The 17,609-nt window shown below is 42.2% G+C and overlaps 1 protein-coding gene across 1 annotated transcript in view; it reads left to right on the top strand.

Annotated features, from left to right (window-relative positions):
- The window catches only part of LOC140227660 (uncharacterized), a 332,196-nt gene that overhangs the window by 212,772 nt on the left and 101,815 nt on the right, over positions 1-17,609 (top strand). The window contains exon 5 of the mRNA XM_072308076.1: positions 8,316-8,345. Within this exon, the coding sequence (XP_072164177.1) occupies positions 8,316-8,345 (30 nt within the window). The remainder of the gene's footprint in view (positions 1-8,315; positions 8,346-17,609) is intronic.

The following is a 17,609-nucleotide window of genomic DNA, read 5'->3' as shown; positions in this document are numbered from 1 at the left end:
CATGCACCTGTTGGACTGGGGCCCAGAACGTGGGTGTATGTGAACCTAATGTGTCACGATTACGACATTGGTGTCATTAACTTCCACCCCCCCCCCCCCCCTTATGATGCCTTACGGTGGAGTGCCATAACCTGTAAGGTAGCCGGTAATGTAGAAGTCTGGATTGGTTTCAGTTAATGCAGTGTGCTGGGGTTTTGTTTCTCAGGGGCTAATAAGCCACCTGCTAAGTGAGCTGCGGTGTGAAGTATAGCTTCGCCCACCAACCCACCTCCACACCCCCACCTTCGAATCTCGCGTGCTAATGTGGCTGCGAAATTATAGCTGTTAATACATTTGTCAGGGCGCATCCATTACAGCGAAACATTAAACCTCTCATTACCGCGGCTCTCTTCCCCCAACTCTTCCCTTGGCGTTGCTCCCTTCTGCTCCTTGGCAGCGCACAGCAGATCCTGCTCATTTGTAATCACTTTTGGAAGGTAATTGCACGCCACGCCTTGGAGTATCTTTAAATACAGTTTCCATGGCAACCAATGGAGAAGACGAAGACACAGAGAGAAAGACACACACACACACATATACACATAGACATATACACAGGGATTGAAAAAGAGGAAATTCGTGTAGAATCCATGCTGTGTCTTTGTGTTTGGAATGCGTGCCTTGGCAGTCATGTGTTGTATAATGGCTGCAAGGTCAGGATTAGCTCATATTCTGCGGTGAAATTGTAAGCTATAGAAATCAGAGAAGATGAAATAACAGAGGGAACGAAAACGTACCATTCCCCCCCCCCCCCACAATTTTTATGAAGTGCACCGGTAGCAAAGGCAAGTGAACAGTTGACCAAAGTGAAGCGACAGCAGATTTTATTTTCAAGGATTCTGCGATGCAGAAGTAGCAGAAATTAGTCATATTCTCCCCTTTGTATTACGGCATCTCTCTTGGTATCTCTCCCTCTCTCTTTCTCTATCTCTCTCTTCTTCTCTCTCTCTCTCTCTCTCTCTCTCTGTCATTGTCTATATGTCACTCTTTTATGTCTGTTTGTCTGTCTCTCTTTCTGTTTCTCCTTCCCCTTTCTCCTTAAGAAGTGAAAAGCAGCGATAAAAGCCCTTGAAGCGGGAAGTCATGCATCTACATATCATACAGCCTTTACCAATGAGAGAGGCGTGAATCGCTGGTGTCGTGTGGGCCTTACATTGTTATAGCAGGCAGGGTATCATACTATATAGAGAAATATTGCCTTTGTACTCCGGGATGCGATTTCTCTTGCGAGTGTGAGCATAGTTTTCGAGATATCGTATCATGCTGTTTGTGTGTTATTTCTATTCCCCTTTCTATGGTTCCTATTATGAAGTTTTTGGTAACCATGCAGGTTTGATTATGATTCGAAGTTGCTTGGAAAAAGAAGAAGAAAATATGCACATGTATATTTGCCATGATATCAACTTCCAATGCTATGAAAATGATATGAAGTATTCTGTAATAATTTTTGAGATCTACATATCTCACTTATCATAGAAAGCAATAGACACCTTTGAAGTCATATTGAAAATTTAACTTATCCATGTAACATATAATTGACGCTATGATTTGAATATTATGAAAAAATACACATGGCCACAAATGGTGAGATTTGGTGTCCCAGTCCTATTTCACTGATGCTATGTATGAAATAACATCCTGGAGATATGAGTTTCCACATGTCGAGATGATGACATTCTACCCAGTAGTCACTGGGTAGAATTTTCAAGCTAATGTAAGAGTGCTAGTTTTATGGTGTCGGTAGCGTGGTGTGCACTCTTAACTATAGTATACAGTATGATGTCAAGCCACAGTCGAACATTAGTTAATGCAGGAGACAAGGTGGTGGTTCCAAGACATACAATTTAGTTTATTAGATATAATGATCAGGAATTCCAGAATGGTGCATAATACTGACGAGGGAATATTGTTGGTAGTATATATAAAGAATACTGTTCCACTCCTTCTTGGCACATGACCGAACAGAGTCGGGGCCGGAGTAAGATTGATTCCTCAACTCCAGAAGCATAAGATATATAGGGACATGAATAGAAGTTAAGAGATTAGTAGGAGAGGGTCTATGATGTGGGGATTATAGGTTCATTGAACAGTACTGTGTAAGGGACTGGTGGTGGGAATTGTAAACACAGTTGGTCTGAATTTACTTAGACTTGATTGAGGACAAAGGGAAGGATTAACTATTGAGTAGAGATTAACCAAAGTAATAACAAAGATGGTTGGGTTCTGAATGGAAGTTTCATTGGAGGTTTGATGGTCTTGTTGATAAAAGGATATGAGACTATAAAGCTGGGAAGTGTTCATAGGGTTTGGATTGGACTGGTCGTATATCTAGACAGTATAATTGGGGCAGGAAATGGGGATAAATTCTTAACTTGGTCAATGAAGAGACACTTATAAATTACATGAGGTTTGTTCTGTTTTAAGGTATAAACTCCCTATTTCTCCATCTTACATTCGTCCAATCTTTCAAAAAGAAACGTCCTCGTTTCATAATTATATACTGCAATATTTAAAGAGTTCAAACGATTGACAAAAGAAGAAATTCTAATACATTTACGGAGAGAAAAAAAACTTAAAAAAACACTGTTGACATATAAACATAATAGAAATGATTGCTACACAAAACATAATCAAATTGAGTAGCATATTAATAATTAACAAATTAGTGAAATAATTAAAAAGAAGATTGATGTGTACATAAATCTTGCAGATGAGGTATTAAAAAAAAAAATCACCAAAGAAACCTATTTTCCAGGGGACATATCATTGTCTTGAGAGGTGTAGGAAAAACAGCATGGCCTACACATAGAATAGTGACCAATACATACCGAGGTAACAATATACATTAATTTTAGAATGGAAATAGAAGGGATAGGAAAATAAGAGATCATCATAATCCACAAACTGTATGTGAAACTCAAAGAACAATCAGAGATCCAAGAATTGACAAAAATTATATTACCATATGTTAAAAAAACACTTAATATAAATGACAAAACTACAAACTAGAAGAATACACCGAATTGCATACATCTAGTCTTGTGCACAGCAAATATGTTGAAAAATGAACAGTATGATAAAAAAAAAAAAAACACTTAAGAAGAGGAACAGACAGAGGAGAAAGGAGAATGAAGCAATTAGATTAAATGACCTAAATTATACAGAGTTGGTGTCTTTGAAATGCACCATGAAAGAAACTTGTAATTAATGATGTTGATGAACAACATGTAAAAAGATATCTGGCATCAAGAGTAATTCAAATTTTGTAGATAATAATATTATGTATAAGAAAAAGTTGGGCAAACAACAGGAAATTTATATGTGGTGAAAATGTGCATATATATCTAGACTGCAACAAGTATACTAATGGTACAATTTTTTCTTTTTTTTTTCCATACAAAAGCAATTGATCAGAAAAACAACATTTCTCACAAAAAAAAAAAATCAAAAGTTACAACCATACTTAACTAAGAAATTTATGCCAAAAAGTAAAAACACTTATTAACCATGTTAAAAAATTCTTTCAGAAATAAAACACAATACACATGCTAACAATGAAAAACCTAAATACCAAATAATGCTACAAATTTACATCAGAAGTTAAACTGACATTATTGTTGAGGAAGAAGCAGAAATCGGGTTATAAGACGGTCAAGAAAGGGGCAATTGAACGTGACAGAGAGTGAGAAGGAAAAAAGGAAAAGTATGGACAATGCAGAAAAATGAATGAACAGCCATGTGGGACGGGGATGAGTGAGCAAAATATCATTGAAAGTACAGAAAGAAGGTATAAAATAGAGATGACATTAAAAACAAAGTTTCACTACTAAAAAATAGGAATTTAAGTGCCCAGGAAGCGGAAGGAATAAGGAGACTTGCCATAAATGTTCGATTATGCGTAAATAATTAATGAGAATTCTGAAATTTGAATTTGGAAGTAAAAGAAAAAAACAGGCTTCATTACATCCTGTTGCAAATATGACATCATAAATTATGATGGATCATAATCAGTTGGGGGATTAGGAAGCTGACTGCCGTGTGTCCGAACACTATCGGCATGGATCACAGCGTGTGGATTGTAAAAGAGGTGTGATGAGGCAATGGACATGTGAGAGGGGACCACAGAGTCCCAATTCGTGAAGTGGCTGGGCGACGGCTGAGGATAGTGAGAATGGGGCAGAGATGGGGGAAAAGGCTGAAATGTGTGGGTTTGCGAGGAAACAGTACAGTGAGCTTGAAGAGGGGGTTGGTAGTCGGGCAAATCAGGAGGAGAAGAGGTGGAGAAAGGGGTGGAACTGTCCGAATCAGTCCCAGTGGAGGATGATGTAGGGGCGTCGGAGTCAGAGGCAAGGGGAGGAATGTCGCAGTCAATCGAAAGAGGGGAAAGTGGGCTAGAGATGGGAAGAGTACACTTCAGAGATCGGATTGGAGTTGGGGGAGATGGGGGTGAGGGGTGGGAAATCACTGCACATGTTTGTGGTAGTGAGGGAGGTGGAAAAACTGAGGTGCGATATGAATTACAGGCCTCACAGTGAGAGCAGAGGTCCGCAATGTCTTTGCGCATCCCATGCCAGTAGCAGAGCCCTTCGATAAGCTCAATTGTCTTGGCTGTACCAAAGTGAAAAGCTGACATGGAAGTATGCATGACAGTCAGGACAATAGGGATCACAGAATAGGGTATGACAATCTGTTCTATCATTATCCCAGAGGGATGTCTCTTCCGCCGACACAACAATCCATCACGAATTACGAAACGCTCAAACTGATGCCGGAACTTGAACAAGCATTCCTCGTAATGAGGGATGGCCGATTTTGGGGGTACATATCCAGAACGGATCCAGGCAGTGACCTGCCGGATGATTAGATTCTGGTGCTGAGCCTGATGAAGGCGTACACCATGTTTTAACAGAACACTACAAAAGGAGGAAACGTTAGTTGGAGGAGCGGGAGGAGAGGGAGGAGATGAAATTGACGATGAATCGGCACATGCTGATGCCGATGAAGGAGGTGAAGCTACTTCAATCGGTACAGCTGGTGATGGAGATAAGGGAGGGGATGGATTATGACCTCTGTCTATTGTTGAAGGAAAAGATGAAGATACAGGTAAATCGTCATGGCCACCTTTGTAATGACCACCAGGAGAAGGAGGCGGGGGTGGAGAAGAAAGCTTTCTTACACCGGAGGTATCATGTGGAGGTGGAGGTGAAGAATGAAGTCTGGTGGAGGTTGGAGAGAATGTATGGGGGCCATATCGATAATGACTTGAATCATCATAACAATGATCGTAACCATACCGACTGGTTGAAGAGATGGAGTGGTTAGAGTAGTTAGAGTAATGATCAGGGGAAGGAGAACGCGAGTGATAGCGTTGATGTCGGGAATAGGAAGAACTATAGTCATGAGAAGGAGAACGAGGGCGATAGTGTGAACGAGAATGGGAGTAGGATGAATGGCGCTCCGGGGAGGGAGAACGGGAGTGATAGGGGGAGCGATAGGAATGATAGGAGGGTGAATGGGATCGAAAACTGTGAGATCGATCTCGAGAGTAATTATGATCCCGGGAAGAATACATTGTGTTGAAAAAAAAGTATGTGGAAAAGAAGGAATATCAATGTACAGAATTGATATAACCAAATGTCTAGAGTAACAATGAGAGGAAAAACAGTCAACTAAAGATAAGAACACCAACGACAAATAAGATGGCAAAAAAAAAAAAATATCTAAACGTTATTTACACAATGGTAACACAAAAATGTCAATCAGGCCACGTTACCTTACGGAATTCAAGAAAAAAAAATGTTCCAATTATTAAGTGTATCTACAACACAGTGTGTTGTGTAAATAAATTGATTTAAGGGATCAACATAATATGGTTCAAGAAAATTCCATGCAATTTGAATGCAAACGAGGGGGTGGGAATGATAGTGTTCAGAGTCCCAAATTAAAAAAAAAAATTAACTCAATCAGTGAACTTAGCTGCAACCATTAAGAACTGGAATTATTATGCAGGGATGTAGAGAATCTGGAGGACACGTGTAGAAGGATCCAACATGGACGCCGTCTGATAAAAGATATGGAGGTTATAGCGGAGATCCTGACCAGGTAGATCCGCCAATGAGCTGAAGACAGGCCGTCAGCGAGACAGAAGAAGATGAAATAGGGTAGGATCATCAGATAGGATGAGACAGCACACACCAGCACAGGATACGATGACAAAGTAGATATAACTGGGCAGGCCACTAGCGATGGACGTTCCAAGATAAAGAAGAGGGCAGAGGTAGTGCAGGTATAAATGATGTCATAGAAACTGGTAGAGGAAGCGTGCAGGCATCCACAACGCAATGTAGAAACTTGAGTTCTGTATGCATATGTATATGGTAAAGTCACAAACAGCAAAGCGTCCACTCGTCCACAGTTTTTAGGAGCTGACCATTGCCCACGAGAAATGCAATGGAATCCGGCAGCTCACAAGGTAAAGGTGTGAAACAGGATTCTCCAAAAACACCAGGGCAGCAATGTTGATATAATGTAGAAAGATGAACTCACAAGTTCGATCTCCGAGCGGGAAGCGAAGGCCCCAGTTTACCGCTGCTACCAATGTAAGAGTGCCAGTTTTATGGTGTCGGTAGCGTGGTGTGCACTCTTAACTATAGTATACAGTATGATGTCAAGCCACAGTCGAACATTAGTTAATGCAGGAGACAAGGTGGTGGTTCCAAGACATACAATTTAGTTTATTAGATATAATGATCAGGAATTCCAGAATGGTGCATAATACTGACGAGGGAATATTGTTGGTAGTATATATAAAGAATACTGTTCCACTCCTTCTTGGCACATGACCGAACAGAGTCGGGGCCGGAGTAAGATTGATTCCTCAACTCCAGAAGCATAAGATATATAGGGACATGAATAGAAGTTAAGAGATTAGTAGGAGAGGGTCTATGATGTGGGGATTATAGGTTCATTGAACAGTACTGTGTAAGGGACTGGTGGTGGGAATTGTAAACACAGTTGGTCTGAATTTACTTAGACTTGATTGAGGACAAAGGGAAGGATTAACTATTGAGTAGAGATTAACCAAAGTAATAACAAAGATGGTTGGGTTCTGAATGGAAGTTTCATTGGAGGTTTGATGGTCTTGTTGATAAAAGGATATGAGACTATAAAGCTGGGAAGTGTTCATAGGGTTTGGATTGGACTGGTCGTATATCTAGACAGTATAATTGGGGCAGGAAATGGGGATAAATTCTTAACTTGGTCAATGAAGAGACACTTATAAATTACATGAGGTTTGTTCTGTTTTAAGGTATAAACTCCCTATTTCTCCATCTTACACTAATGCGACTATGTGCCCCACTCTCCCCTTCCCAGCAAGTGGGAATTGGTTCCGTCAAATAGAACTACAGTGCACTCCGAATATGACAAACACTGGTGTAATGAAATTTGATTACAAAGAAGTGTAAATTTAGGTCCCAAATTATTTTCTGCATATCTTTATATTCTTTCTTTGTTTGGCTTTAATGAAATTTCCTTACCACAGAAGAGGACTGCCAGTCCCAACGACTTTGTTCTTTCCCCTGTATGTAGTACTTTCAAACCCATGTGTTCACTTGGTTGATAGAGATGTAAAGTGCTCTTTAATCCACTATTATTCTTAGTCTTTATGCTTTCTGGAGAAAAAAAAATAATTGTAAAGTTGCAGTCAATCGGGAAAAAAGAACACATAGCATGTGAAATGAAAATGCAAAGCATATTAAGTAGCATGGAGAAGTAATAATAACACGTGATAGCCAGTTAGGGTTATTGTATTATTGTGTGAAAAAATGAACCACATTATTTGATTTTATAAGTATTGTGGTCTTTGGTTTTTAAACAGTTACTGCAAGCCTCCCAAAACTGCTGCAGGGAAACCCATCATAACAAGCTCGTGCACAATGAGGTACCGCTTTTGATGAGGTGTATTTGGCTGTCCCGATTGCCCATAGTCGTTCTTAGCAGGCCTCTTTTTCAGTACATTTGCAACAAGGTACCAATTATAATGAGGTACGATTGATGTTCTGGGCGACCTTGTCATAATACGGTTTTTCCTGTAGTCACACGCAGTGTAATGTTTGTGTATGACAACCAAATACCTATAAACACACTACAGTGTTTTTGCTGTTAGGTGTGTTGCACATTTGATTAACTTGTTGAAGTAATTAATCTTGTGTCTCAGACTAAAGCATTCTAACATCAAAGTTTCTTGTCTCCTTCTTTCCTTCTTCCATCTACAGTGCGACAGCGAAAGTGACCAGGATGACCCGGTAAGTGCCTTTGACATGTGCTGTGCTTTTAGTCTGTGTGTTGACTGGCTTCCCTTTAACCCTCTGATGATCACAATCTCATTGTGTCATTGACATCACACACAAACAAATTGCTATGGCAGTGAGAGAGTTGAAAAGAGGAAAAGGTGTGCTGTGCAGAGTGGTAACCACTGTGAGGTGCAGGTTGCTGGAACGTATGACATGTTGAATGTGGCACGAAGGTTGCGTGTATCCTCTGGTGGTCTGCCCACAATCGTTTCACCTCTCTCTCTTGATCTGTTGCTGCTGTCCATTTTTTTTTACCAAGTTTGTTGAGGAAAGAGACTACAAGTTTTAGGGGCTTCCTGCCACACTCACCGACAAAATGGCCACTGCCACGATGCAGCATGACTTGGCATTGTGTGGACTTTACGACCCCCGCATCCATCGCTTCCCGTCACCGTAATGAATGGTGTTAGGGAGGTGTGGAGTGCAAATATCTGAGAGGTGATGTCCCAAAGATGCTATCTGTTATCTCTCTCGTTGACACCAGTGCTCAATAAATCTCATAGCTGCGCATCACCGAGTTGAAACGTCAAACTGAAGTGCAGTGTCAACTTGTCTTCCAAGCCACCAGCTAAGCTGCTTATTCAGATGTCTTCATTCTTACAGTGATGACCTCGCCATCTGCTTTTCCAGATTTAATCGCACTGGAGCCAAAGTGCTCTGAAAAGTCGCTGGTGATTGTTGCGCAGTTTTCTTCGTACAGATTGGAGTGCATTTTAATGACCTACATGTGCAGTCAGCGATCCTTCTTGAGATCTCCGTGACTCTGTGTGCACAGAGTCTGTGCTGATATCCCATCCAATTTTTCATTGTTGTTGTTTTTTCTGTTCTGTCATGACAGAGCCTGAAGGAAAGAGGGCAATATAATCTGGCATCTTGGCATTTTCCTGTAAGGTGGGGGGAACTGTTACGTGCTGAACAAAACCTCCCCTCAAAACAGAATGGGCAACCACACGCAACCTACGGCATTTTCCTGTATGAGAGTTGTAGCCAAACCGAAACCAGTGGCAGTATTCAAAACATGATTGCTCGGATACTACAAAGGGGATGAATAGCAATGAAATTGGTCAGTGTTCCATGCAGTGGACAATCTGTTACTTATCTGGCATTGATGCATAATTGCCCCCATTAAAATCCAAGATCAACTCACAGGAGATACTAAGAAAAGGGAACTGACACTCTGGATTAGTAGGTCTCCTTGGGTATTTGTTGATGATTATTGTGAAATGAGAATATGGCTGTCAATTATGTAATTGGCCTCCTCTCTTTGTGCCCCACCCTGCCCTCCAGCTCAAAAAAAAAAAGGGGGGGGGGGTGCATGGTGATTCGTCTGTTTCAGTGTCGCCCTTGGATGGATTGTCAACACCTCAAAGGGTGTCACCCAGATGCATCTTTGGAGAATGAGCAGTATCAAAATTTCTTGTCAGAAAAGAAAAAGAAAAAGAAAGTATTGATGCAGGCCATGCAGAATGCATCCTCTTAAAGTGTAACGCTACCTTTGCATACATACATTCAAAGGAAGGTAGAGATATTTAGCTCTCAGAGGGGGTAAGAAGAAGATATCGAAGTGGATAGGAGAGAAAGAGAGCGAGAAGGGAAGTCTTTGGAGAGAAAAGGAAGGATATGGAAAAGGGGGAAAAATGGAAGGCCATCGATGAATGGAAAGAAGTGATTGATACTCCCCGAGGTTCTGTGCTTTGAAAGCTTGGAGGGTAGGTCGGTGAAACGTGTGAAAGGGATACAAATAGAAGAAGTATATGAGCAAAGGGGGTGGCATAAATAGACACAGATGACAGCGAATTGTGGATGCATCTCAGAATGCATCTCCAGTGTCTTCTTGTACTTTGACTGGAGGCTCTCAATCAATATCATGTGTGTGTGTGTGTGTTGTGTGGAAAACCATTGAAAGAGGTGCTAGTTGAATCATGAGAAATGTCTTAGATATATGTGTTTATGAAACAGAAAAATAATATCTGAATACCTCCTCCTCAAACAGATAAATGAAATGTAAGAACAAGGGAAAAAAAACCAGCAGAAGTTTTAGATGACAAGCAAGATGCAACCATTCCGGGAAGAATAGATTTTCAATGCTCTGTGGAGTAACGGTTGTCATATCTGATTTCGTGACTGATCAATCGTCATTTTGTGAAAATTTGTCTGGTGATCATGTGGCTGCTTTGCTTTGTGCCAGCCAGGCCAATCAATTTTTGGGTATTGATCGGCGTGCAATAAACCCAGCGAGCATATGCTTACTGAGCCGAACGGCTACCAATGTTATGGCAAAGAGTCAGTGTGTCCAGTGCTTGTGCACCTCTCTGTTTACAGTGCAACAAAATCTTATCAGAGTGTTCTGTCCCTCCTCCAATTCTTCAATGCTATGATGATCTCAAATTGCTTGATACAATGATGTAAAGAGAAACTGTTATTTTCATGAAGACATGAAGACACGATGAATCAACTGTACTATTGCATATTCTTTCCTCACCCCTCCCCCAACCTGCTTCTATGCCACACAAAGTTGGTTCGCATCATCCCACCGCAGAGCCACTCTTAGCAATGACATTGCCCAATTTGCCATTGATGTCTTAATTGGGCTTTAGCCCAGAGATTGAGCAATTAAACCATTTGGACACTGATTAGCATCCTGCGGGAGCGCAACATTATCATTCCAAGGCTGCGATTAATTGTGGGGTAATGAACAAGGTGAGCCCCCGGGCTAGCATGCGACCAGTAATTTTACGGGTCAGTCAGAAGAGCAGGGAAAGATGGGTGCCAGCAAGAAACACAGTAGCACCAGCAGCAGCAGCGAATGAATAAAAGATGAATGGCGGAGGAGATGGGGGTGGGGAGAACCCAGCGAGGAAAACAAACGCAGATGATCAAGGTGAATTGTGATGTGTTTTGTGGCTGCTGAGATGATGGTGATGATGGAGTGGTTGTATAGGGGGGAGAGAGACACTCTCCGCATAGATTCATTACTCCTAATTAATGCCTGATGAACTGAGATGACTACGTGTCCGTGCGTGTTTGAGGATAATGAATTTTTCATTCCCGGAGCAGGATTGGCAGCACGCTTCGCCACAAGACCTCCTGTGGTAATATCCTGGGAATCATCGTTCCCCTCTTTCCCATCCCCTCCCCCACCCCAAATTCCCCTCCTCCTCCTCCTGTTGAGTCAGTAGGTAGAAGAGGCAGGAGTTTTGGTTATAGAATTCTGTGTTAAAGTGTCAAGAAATGGTAAAGGTAGGATGGCACATTGTCTGTTCTTTTTGGAGGGGCAGGGTCGGGTTCATGGAAAAGGTTTTATTTTCTTTTGTTGTCTGCTTACAGCTTCATTTATTGTGTTTTAACTTTTTGATTGATTGTGCATACAAAAGCGTATGACTTCATTGTCTTACCAAAGCTCAGACAGTAAATTGTGATTGATATATTTTTCTGTCAGAACAGCTCCTATGTAAAGATGTGTTTTTGTATGTTTTAAGGGGGCAGGCTGTATGAAGTTGACACACTAGGTTCTGTGAGGATAAGGCAAGCATTCCCATCACACCTGGTTCGTCATCCGAAAACTCATTTCTCCCCAAAATGGAGACAGTTCCCTTCGCAGATTGCAGCGATTTTGTGATGAGAGTGTCCGACGAAGCAAGAAGCGCCGCATTTCGCCGCATCTCGTGGCAGATCAGCAACGGGCAATGCTTCCCGTCAACCACGCTCGCTGGATAATAGAATCAGCGATCGGTCATCGGAAAAAGGACGTCCCCTTGCACTTTTTGGCAGCCACCCGTACTCTCTCGTCAGCCCCCTAATGCGCCATCACCAAGCAATCACGGCATATTTCTTTCCCTCTGTACTGTTTACTAAAAACTGAACGGGAAAGGGTAGCCACGGCGAGGACTCTAGGGAATGTATTGAACTGTGGTATTTTACCTGCAGACTCCGGGCAATATGCAGTGAAGAATTAGTGGTTCTACGAGGAATAGGTCATTTGTAAGGATGGGGCTAAAGGTGTTTGTCATGCTGACAAGGTTTAGGGTCATGCGGTGGGGGGGGGGGGGATATCGTACTCCTAGGCCAGGGATGGCCCACTAACCCACTACGGCAGTCTCATAGCTTCTTCCTAATTGGTATTGTGACGTTCTTATACTGGATAGATGTGAACAGGTTATAATTTCGTCCTTGCAAAGCTGTGGATATCATTTCCTGATATGATGCATGTGTTGTGCAAGAGACATCACTTGATTGAACTAAGGCTAACAGTTCCCACCAAGACAGTCTTTCTTTTTTTCTTTTGTTCTTGAATCCAAGAACCTCTGTTATTTAGGTGTTCAAAGATATTGCAGGTACAACTGCATGTTGCAAACACAAGCCTTACATACAAACCTGGCAAAGAAAATGTGCCGTTGCTTGATTCCAATTTCTAGCCTGAGTTACCAGATTCCTGGAAAATTAGCTGTATTCCCTGTATGCATCTCATGGAGAGTTTTACACAAGATCTGAGAGCAACATTATTTTGATTCTTAAAGAAAGTGAGAAGTTTTCGGGATGGAGGATAGAAAACAAACAAACAATGATTAGAAAGGAGAAGAATTGGGCCAGGTAGAGGAGGAGGAAAGATACCAGGGTTTCCTAAGAAATGAAAAGTAGCTTGGATGAAGGAATGTGATGAGGAATAATGCTGCTTGATGGGTCACTGATTTGCAGTACTTTGACACTGACACCAGCTTCAGTACCTATATATGCATGAAAGATGGCACATCAATTTGTTGCACTCTTTTTATATGCACACTCATGATGCACCAGCTAGGGTAATCATCAGTGGATGCTGAGCTGCTGTTGGGGCCATCAAACTAATTAGAGCCATCATTTTTTGATGAGCTCTTGTTTCAAAGGAAGACTGGGTACCTCAATTACAAGCAAATGCTTTTCAGGGTCGTGTCTCCAGGTTTCAGCTAGTGTGTGGGGTCTGGTCCCCGGGATTTGGTGAGTTTGGTGCCTGGTGTCCAAGCGAACATGGGTTTGTCAGGGCTGAAGAAGGATGAGCTGCTTGGAAGCATGTCACATTGCATGTTTGATTCATGGCCAGCCGAGTGGAACTCATCAGTGTCGTTCATCTTTTAACAGCCTGGAGAATCCAAGCAGTCCCAAGGATGTGTCGAACACTTCACAATATAAGAATTTTCAAGGTGGAAGGTTGTTTTTATCAAACGTTTTGGATTCATTTGCTGGAGTCTACCAATTGGATTTAGCCACAATCAGAATGTAAATCTGTCTGTTGAAACAAAACAAAACCTTCAGGAGATTTCGTGAGGAGGAAACATGGAGCGTTTCACCATAAACTTTGACTGGCTTCTCCACCCGAATGCGTATGTTTGTTGTAGGTTCTGTTCATATCATATTAGAGAAAAAAAAAAGAGTGACATACTGACAGACAGACAGACAGACAGAAAGCGCCACACTGTGAAAGATTGTGCATCCGGTTCGTGCACCCCTAATGAAGTGGAGGAGAATCTATGCAGGAGTCATCCAGTCGGAAGCCCAGGTCGTCAGCCTAGGTCATTCTGCCAGTCTAGACAGTGAGTGCAGTTCTCCATGAAGCTTTGTTTGTGTCATCAACTGAGGGGACTATTTTCTACCCACCGTTGACGTGATATCAGAATACGTCCCCCAAAGTGAAGCTGCCATCCGTACAAGCATGCCTGATGTACACTCAGTGTCTTTGGAGTTGTAGAGAAATTTTCCGTCAAAAGTGGCAGATTAATGGTCACTTGTAGAGCGATACTCGATATTTTTGCTTCTTGTTCCGTCGTCCTCTCTCAGTGTAAGAGAACATTGGCACTGCACTTTCGGCACAAGAAATCAATTTGATGCTATTCCTTATTCATTTTGGCGTGTTTGTCCTATGCACCTGATCCATGGATGGCATGACATGATGGTGTGATATTTTACGGTAATTGGTTGTCTGACTAAAGGAGCATCTTCAAGCCTTGTGCAGACATGTTGCTTGGGAGAGAGAGATGGAGAGATGGAGAGATGGAGGGGGGGGGGGGGGAAGGGAAGATGGCCAGAGAAGCAGAAACGGACAGCGGACCAGGGTTGAAGGGAGCGAAAAATATTTGTCTACCCTCACGGAGCACCGAAACTCTTATCGGGACGTGATGGAGGGGAAAATGCGATCAATACAAGTGATGGTTAATGGTTCACGCCCCAACACATGCATTAAGAAGAAATGAGAGATGCCTTAAGAGAGATATCATGGGGGGGGGGGGGGAGGAGATGAGGAGAAAGGGGAAAAAGTACAAGAGGGGAAAAAAGTATATAGGAAATGTGTTATGTACTGATTGGTCTTAGCGAATCCATGGGTCTTCTCTCCATTCCTGATGTGATGCCTGCCAGCTCCTTCTGCTAGCACCTGTCTTCACTTTTAGGAGTCAAATGGCTTTAGTTTGACATTTCTTATCACCTCTATGTCAGCCCTGAGGTCCTGTAACAGTGTTTGAATATAAGGAATATTCATGAATATCGCTACCTCGTGTACTCTTCATTTCTCTCCCTCTATGTCTTGTATCAGCAAAGTGTCATGTATTGAAATCTGGCCCAACCTTTATTTGTTATCCTCTCAGTACATTTTCTCTTACACAACATAATTACAACAACCTCATCTCCGACCTCACTCAACCTTAACCCAACTGAAAATTCCAGGGCCTGAATCCAGTCTTTTAAGTTGAATCCCTTTGACTACGTATAGAATACTCATCTGAAAGATCATTCAAATTTTTGGTCGTTCACTCAAGGCGAGGTGGGAAATAGATCCTGTCAAAATGGGGCTATATACCGATCTGTGGTGCAGACTGGCACTCAGGCCTATACTCTCTTTCATCCCTTCTTTCAACTGTTGGGATAGATAACTTCGCATTGTTTACCCATGTGTGCAGGAGTTGAATTCATGTCCATATCATGTTCCAAACTAAAGTGTAAGTGTTGCTTTTCTATATTTACATTCTGCCTCTAGCATCTAGTTAGGTGCCTCTGACATTTTTAGAGGAATCAAATGTCACTTCTTGAATGTCATCATATTCAGCTCTGACGAAAAGCACCTACGTAGAATGTGATGAAAAAATTAAGTATTCAAAGGCTAATTTGATGCGTTTGAGCTTCTACACTTGCAAAAATAGGAAATTTAAGTGCAAATTGTCAAAATGTATTTTGTGTGATTTGCTGAATGTGAAAGCAAATGGTGCCTTTCAAGGGCTAAATTTCAAATTTGTATGGATCTGTCTGAAAATTCCATATTTAGAATTGTTTCTGATTTTGATTTTTAACTACCACACTTTGGCAATATGTTTATTGTCTTAACTACTTGAAAGTCATCATGATGCAAATATGTAATGAATTGTATTTTGACCCTACAGGGGGTGATTATGCAGATGACATGGGGGTAGAGTGAGGTTGTTGTAAGACTTCTGATTTCCAATGTGTCTTTGAGCTGGGTGGGGGGAGGGATGAAAAATGAACAAAGAAATTTGTGAGCCTCAGATATTTAATGAATTGCCTCCAGAAAAGATACAATTAAGCAGTGTGGAGTGTTTGTATGAGTGCCTTTACAACAAAGAAAAAAACTCACGTAAGAGGAGTAATTATGCTAATATATGCTTCATCTTGGAGTGTGTGTATGTGTGTGTGAAATGGATGTAACTGAAATTGGGCCAATTTGATTGTTTGCCGATGTTTGGCCAAGGGGGCCTCGAGTTGAGGGAGAATTCCTCTGAAGCTGAACAGAGAATAATTCAAGTTTGTAACATTTGACGTGAATGGATAACTGCTCATTTACCATCCAGTGCCAGAATATTTCATTCCTGCAGTGTTGAGTACAAGTATACATTGCTTGTATGACTCTCATACAGAAGGAGAGTGGGTAAGAAGTGAGAATGATGCTGTGTGCTGCTGGGTGTTGGGGGGGGGGGGGGGGTGGGGAGGGGGATCTATTGTCTGTGCTGCCTATGGAAAGGAAGGCGTTTGGGGAGAAATCGTATTGATTGAGGCATAAGCCAACGCAGCCGGCCGTGTGCCAATGAGCTGCCCGAAAGGGCAACCATCCAGCAGCAGTTGAAAATGAATTATTTTCAGTATCCCCAGCAGAACTGTCTCTCTTTTTCTCTCTCTTTCTCCCATTCCCCGCTGTCTCCCTCTCCCTCCTCCTCTGGCCGGCTCTCTCCCTGCTGCTTCCTATTGCCAGAAACCAAAGCATGACGGCTTTAACAAATCATTATTTCATTGGGAGGAGGTTGGTGTTGAGTTACCCGCAGCCCGTGTTCTGCACCTCCCGGCAGGACAACTGACACCGTCTTCGGGAGTAACAGGCGTGCGCTCGTAAGAGTGTCTGTTTCGTTTTGCGGCAGGCAGAAAACTTTGGTGAAAAAAAAATAGAGACTTAGAAGAAAAAAAGCAAAGGTTTTTTTTTTTGTACATTTTCAACCATTTCTCTTTTTCCTCCTTCCCTTTCTTTGCTTTTGTTTTGCGTTCCATTGTACGTCTCACTTTTGTCATGTGGAAATTGCTGCTATTATAGAAGAGGGTGAGACTTTGTCCCCTTGGGGAAGGAGAACAACACCGCGGTGTGGTTACTCCTGGCCATTACTGCCTCTCCCACCTGTTCCCCTCTACCCCCCTCCCCCTTCCCTCATGGGGTCTTGGCCCTCTATTAGGTCAGAGAGTTATATCGCCGTGGCAACAATAGCAGCTTCCTGCGCTGCGAGCTGCACTTCCTGTCAGGAATCGAGTCCCTGTTTACCCAACTCCTCCGACGAAATTCAGCCAAATTACGCCTGTCCAAGCATTTAACACGTTTTTCGTCGAGAGAACGAGTGCCCGGCTTTTTTGCGGACAAGGATGGTACATGGAATGGAAGGGGGGGGGGGAAGGGAAAAGGGTCTAGTTGAGATAAATCTGGCGGAATATGTCATCGGTGATACGCCTCCCACTCAACGCATCCATCAACTCTTGTTTGCCCGGCTGGATGAGAATATAGGGACTCCACATCATCATCACGCATCATTAAGGACTGCCTGCCCTGTCAATCCATGTCCGATAATTACCTCTTTTGCACGGGATTGTCGCCTCCCTTCTCTATATCTTTTTTTTTCTCTCTCTCTAATTCTTTCTCTCTCTCTCTCTCTCTCTTTTAAGTTTTCTGTCTGTCTTTAGCTCCTTTTTTTTTTTTGTCAA

Source organism: Diadema setosum, chromosome 4 (genome assembly GCF_964275005.1).
Source record: "Diadema setosum chromosome 4, eeDiaSeto1, whole genome shotgun sequence".
In the NCBI taxonomy this organism is placed as follows: domain Eukaryota; kingdom Metazoa; phylum Echinodermata; class Echinoidea; order Diadematoida; family Diadematidae; genus Diadema; species Diadema setosum.
Note: the sequence above shows the minus strand (reverse complement) of the source record. Positions and strands in the feature narration are given on the sequence as shown.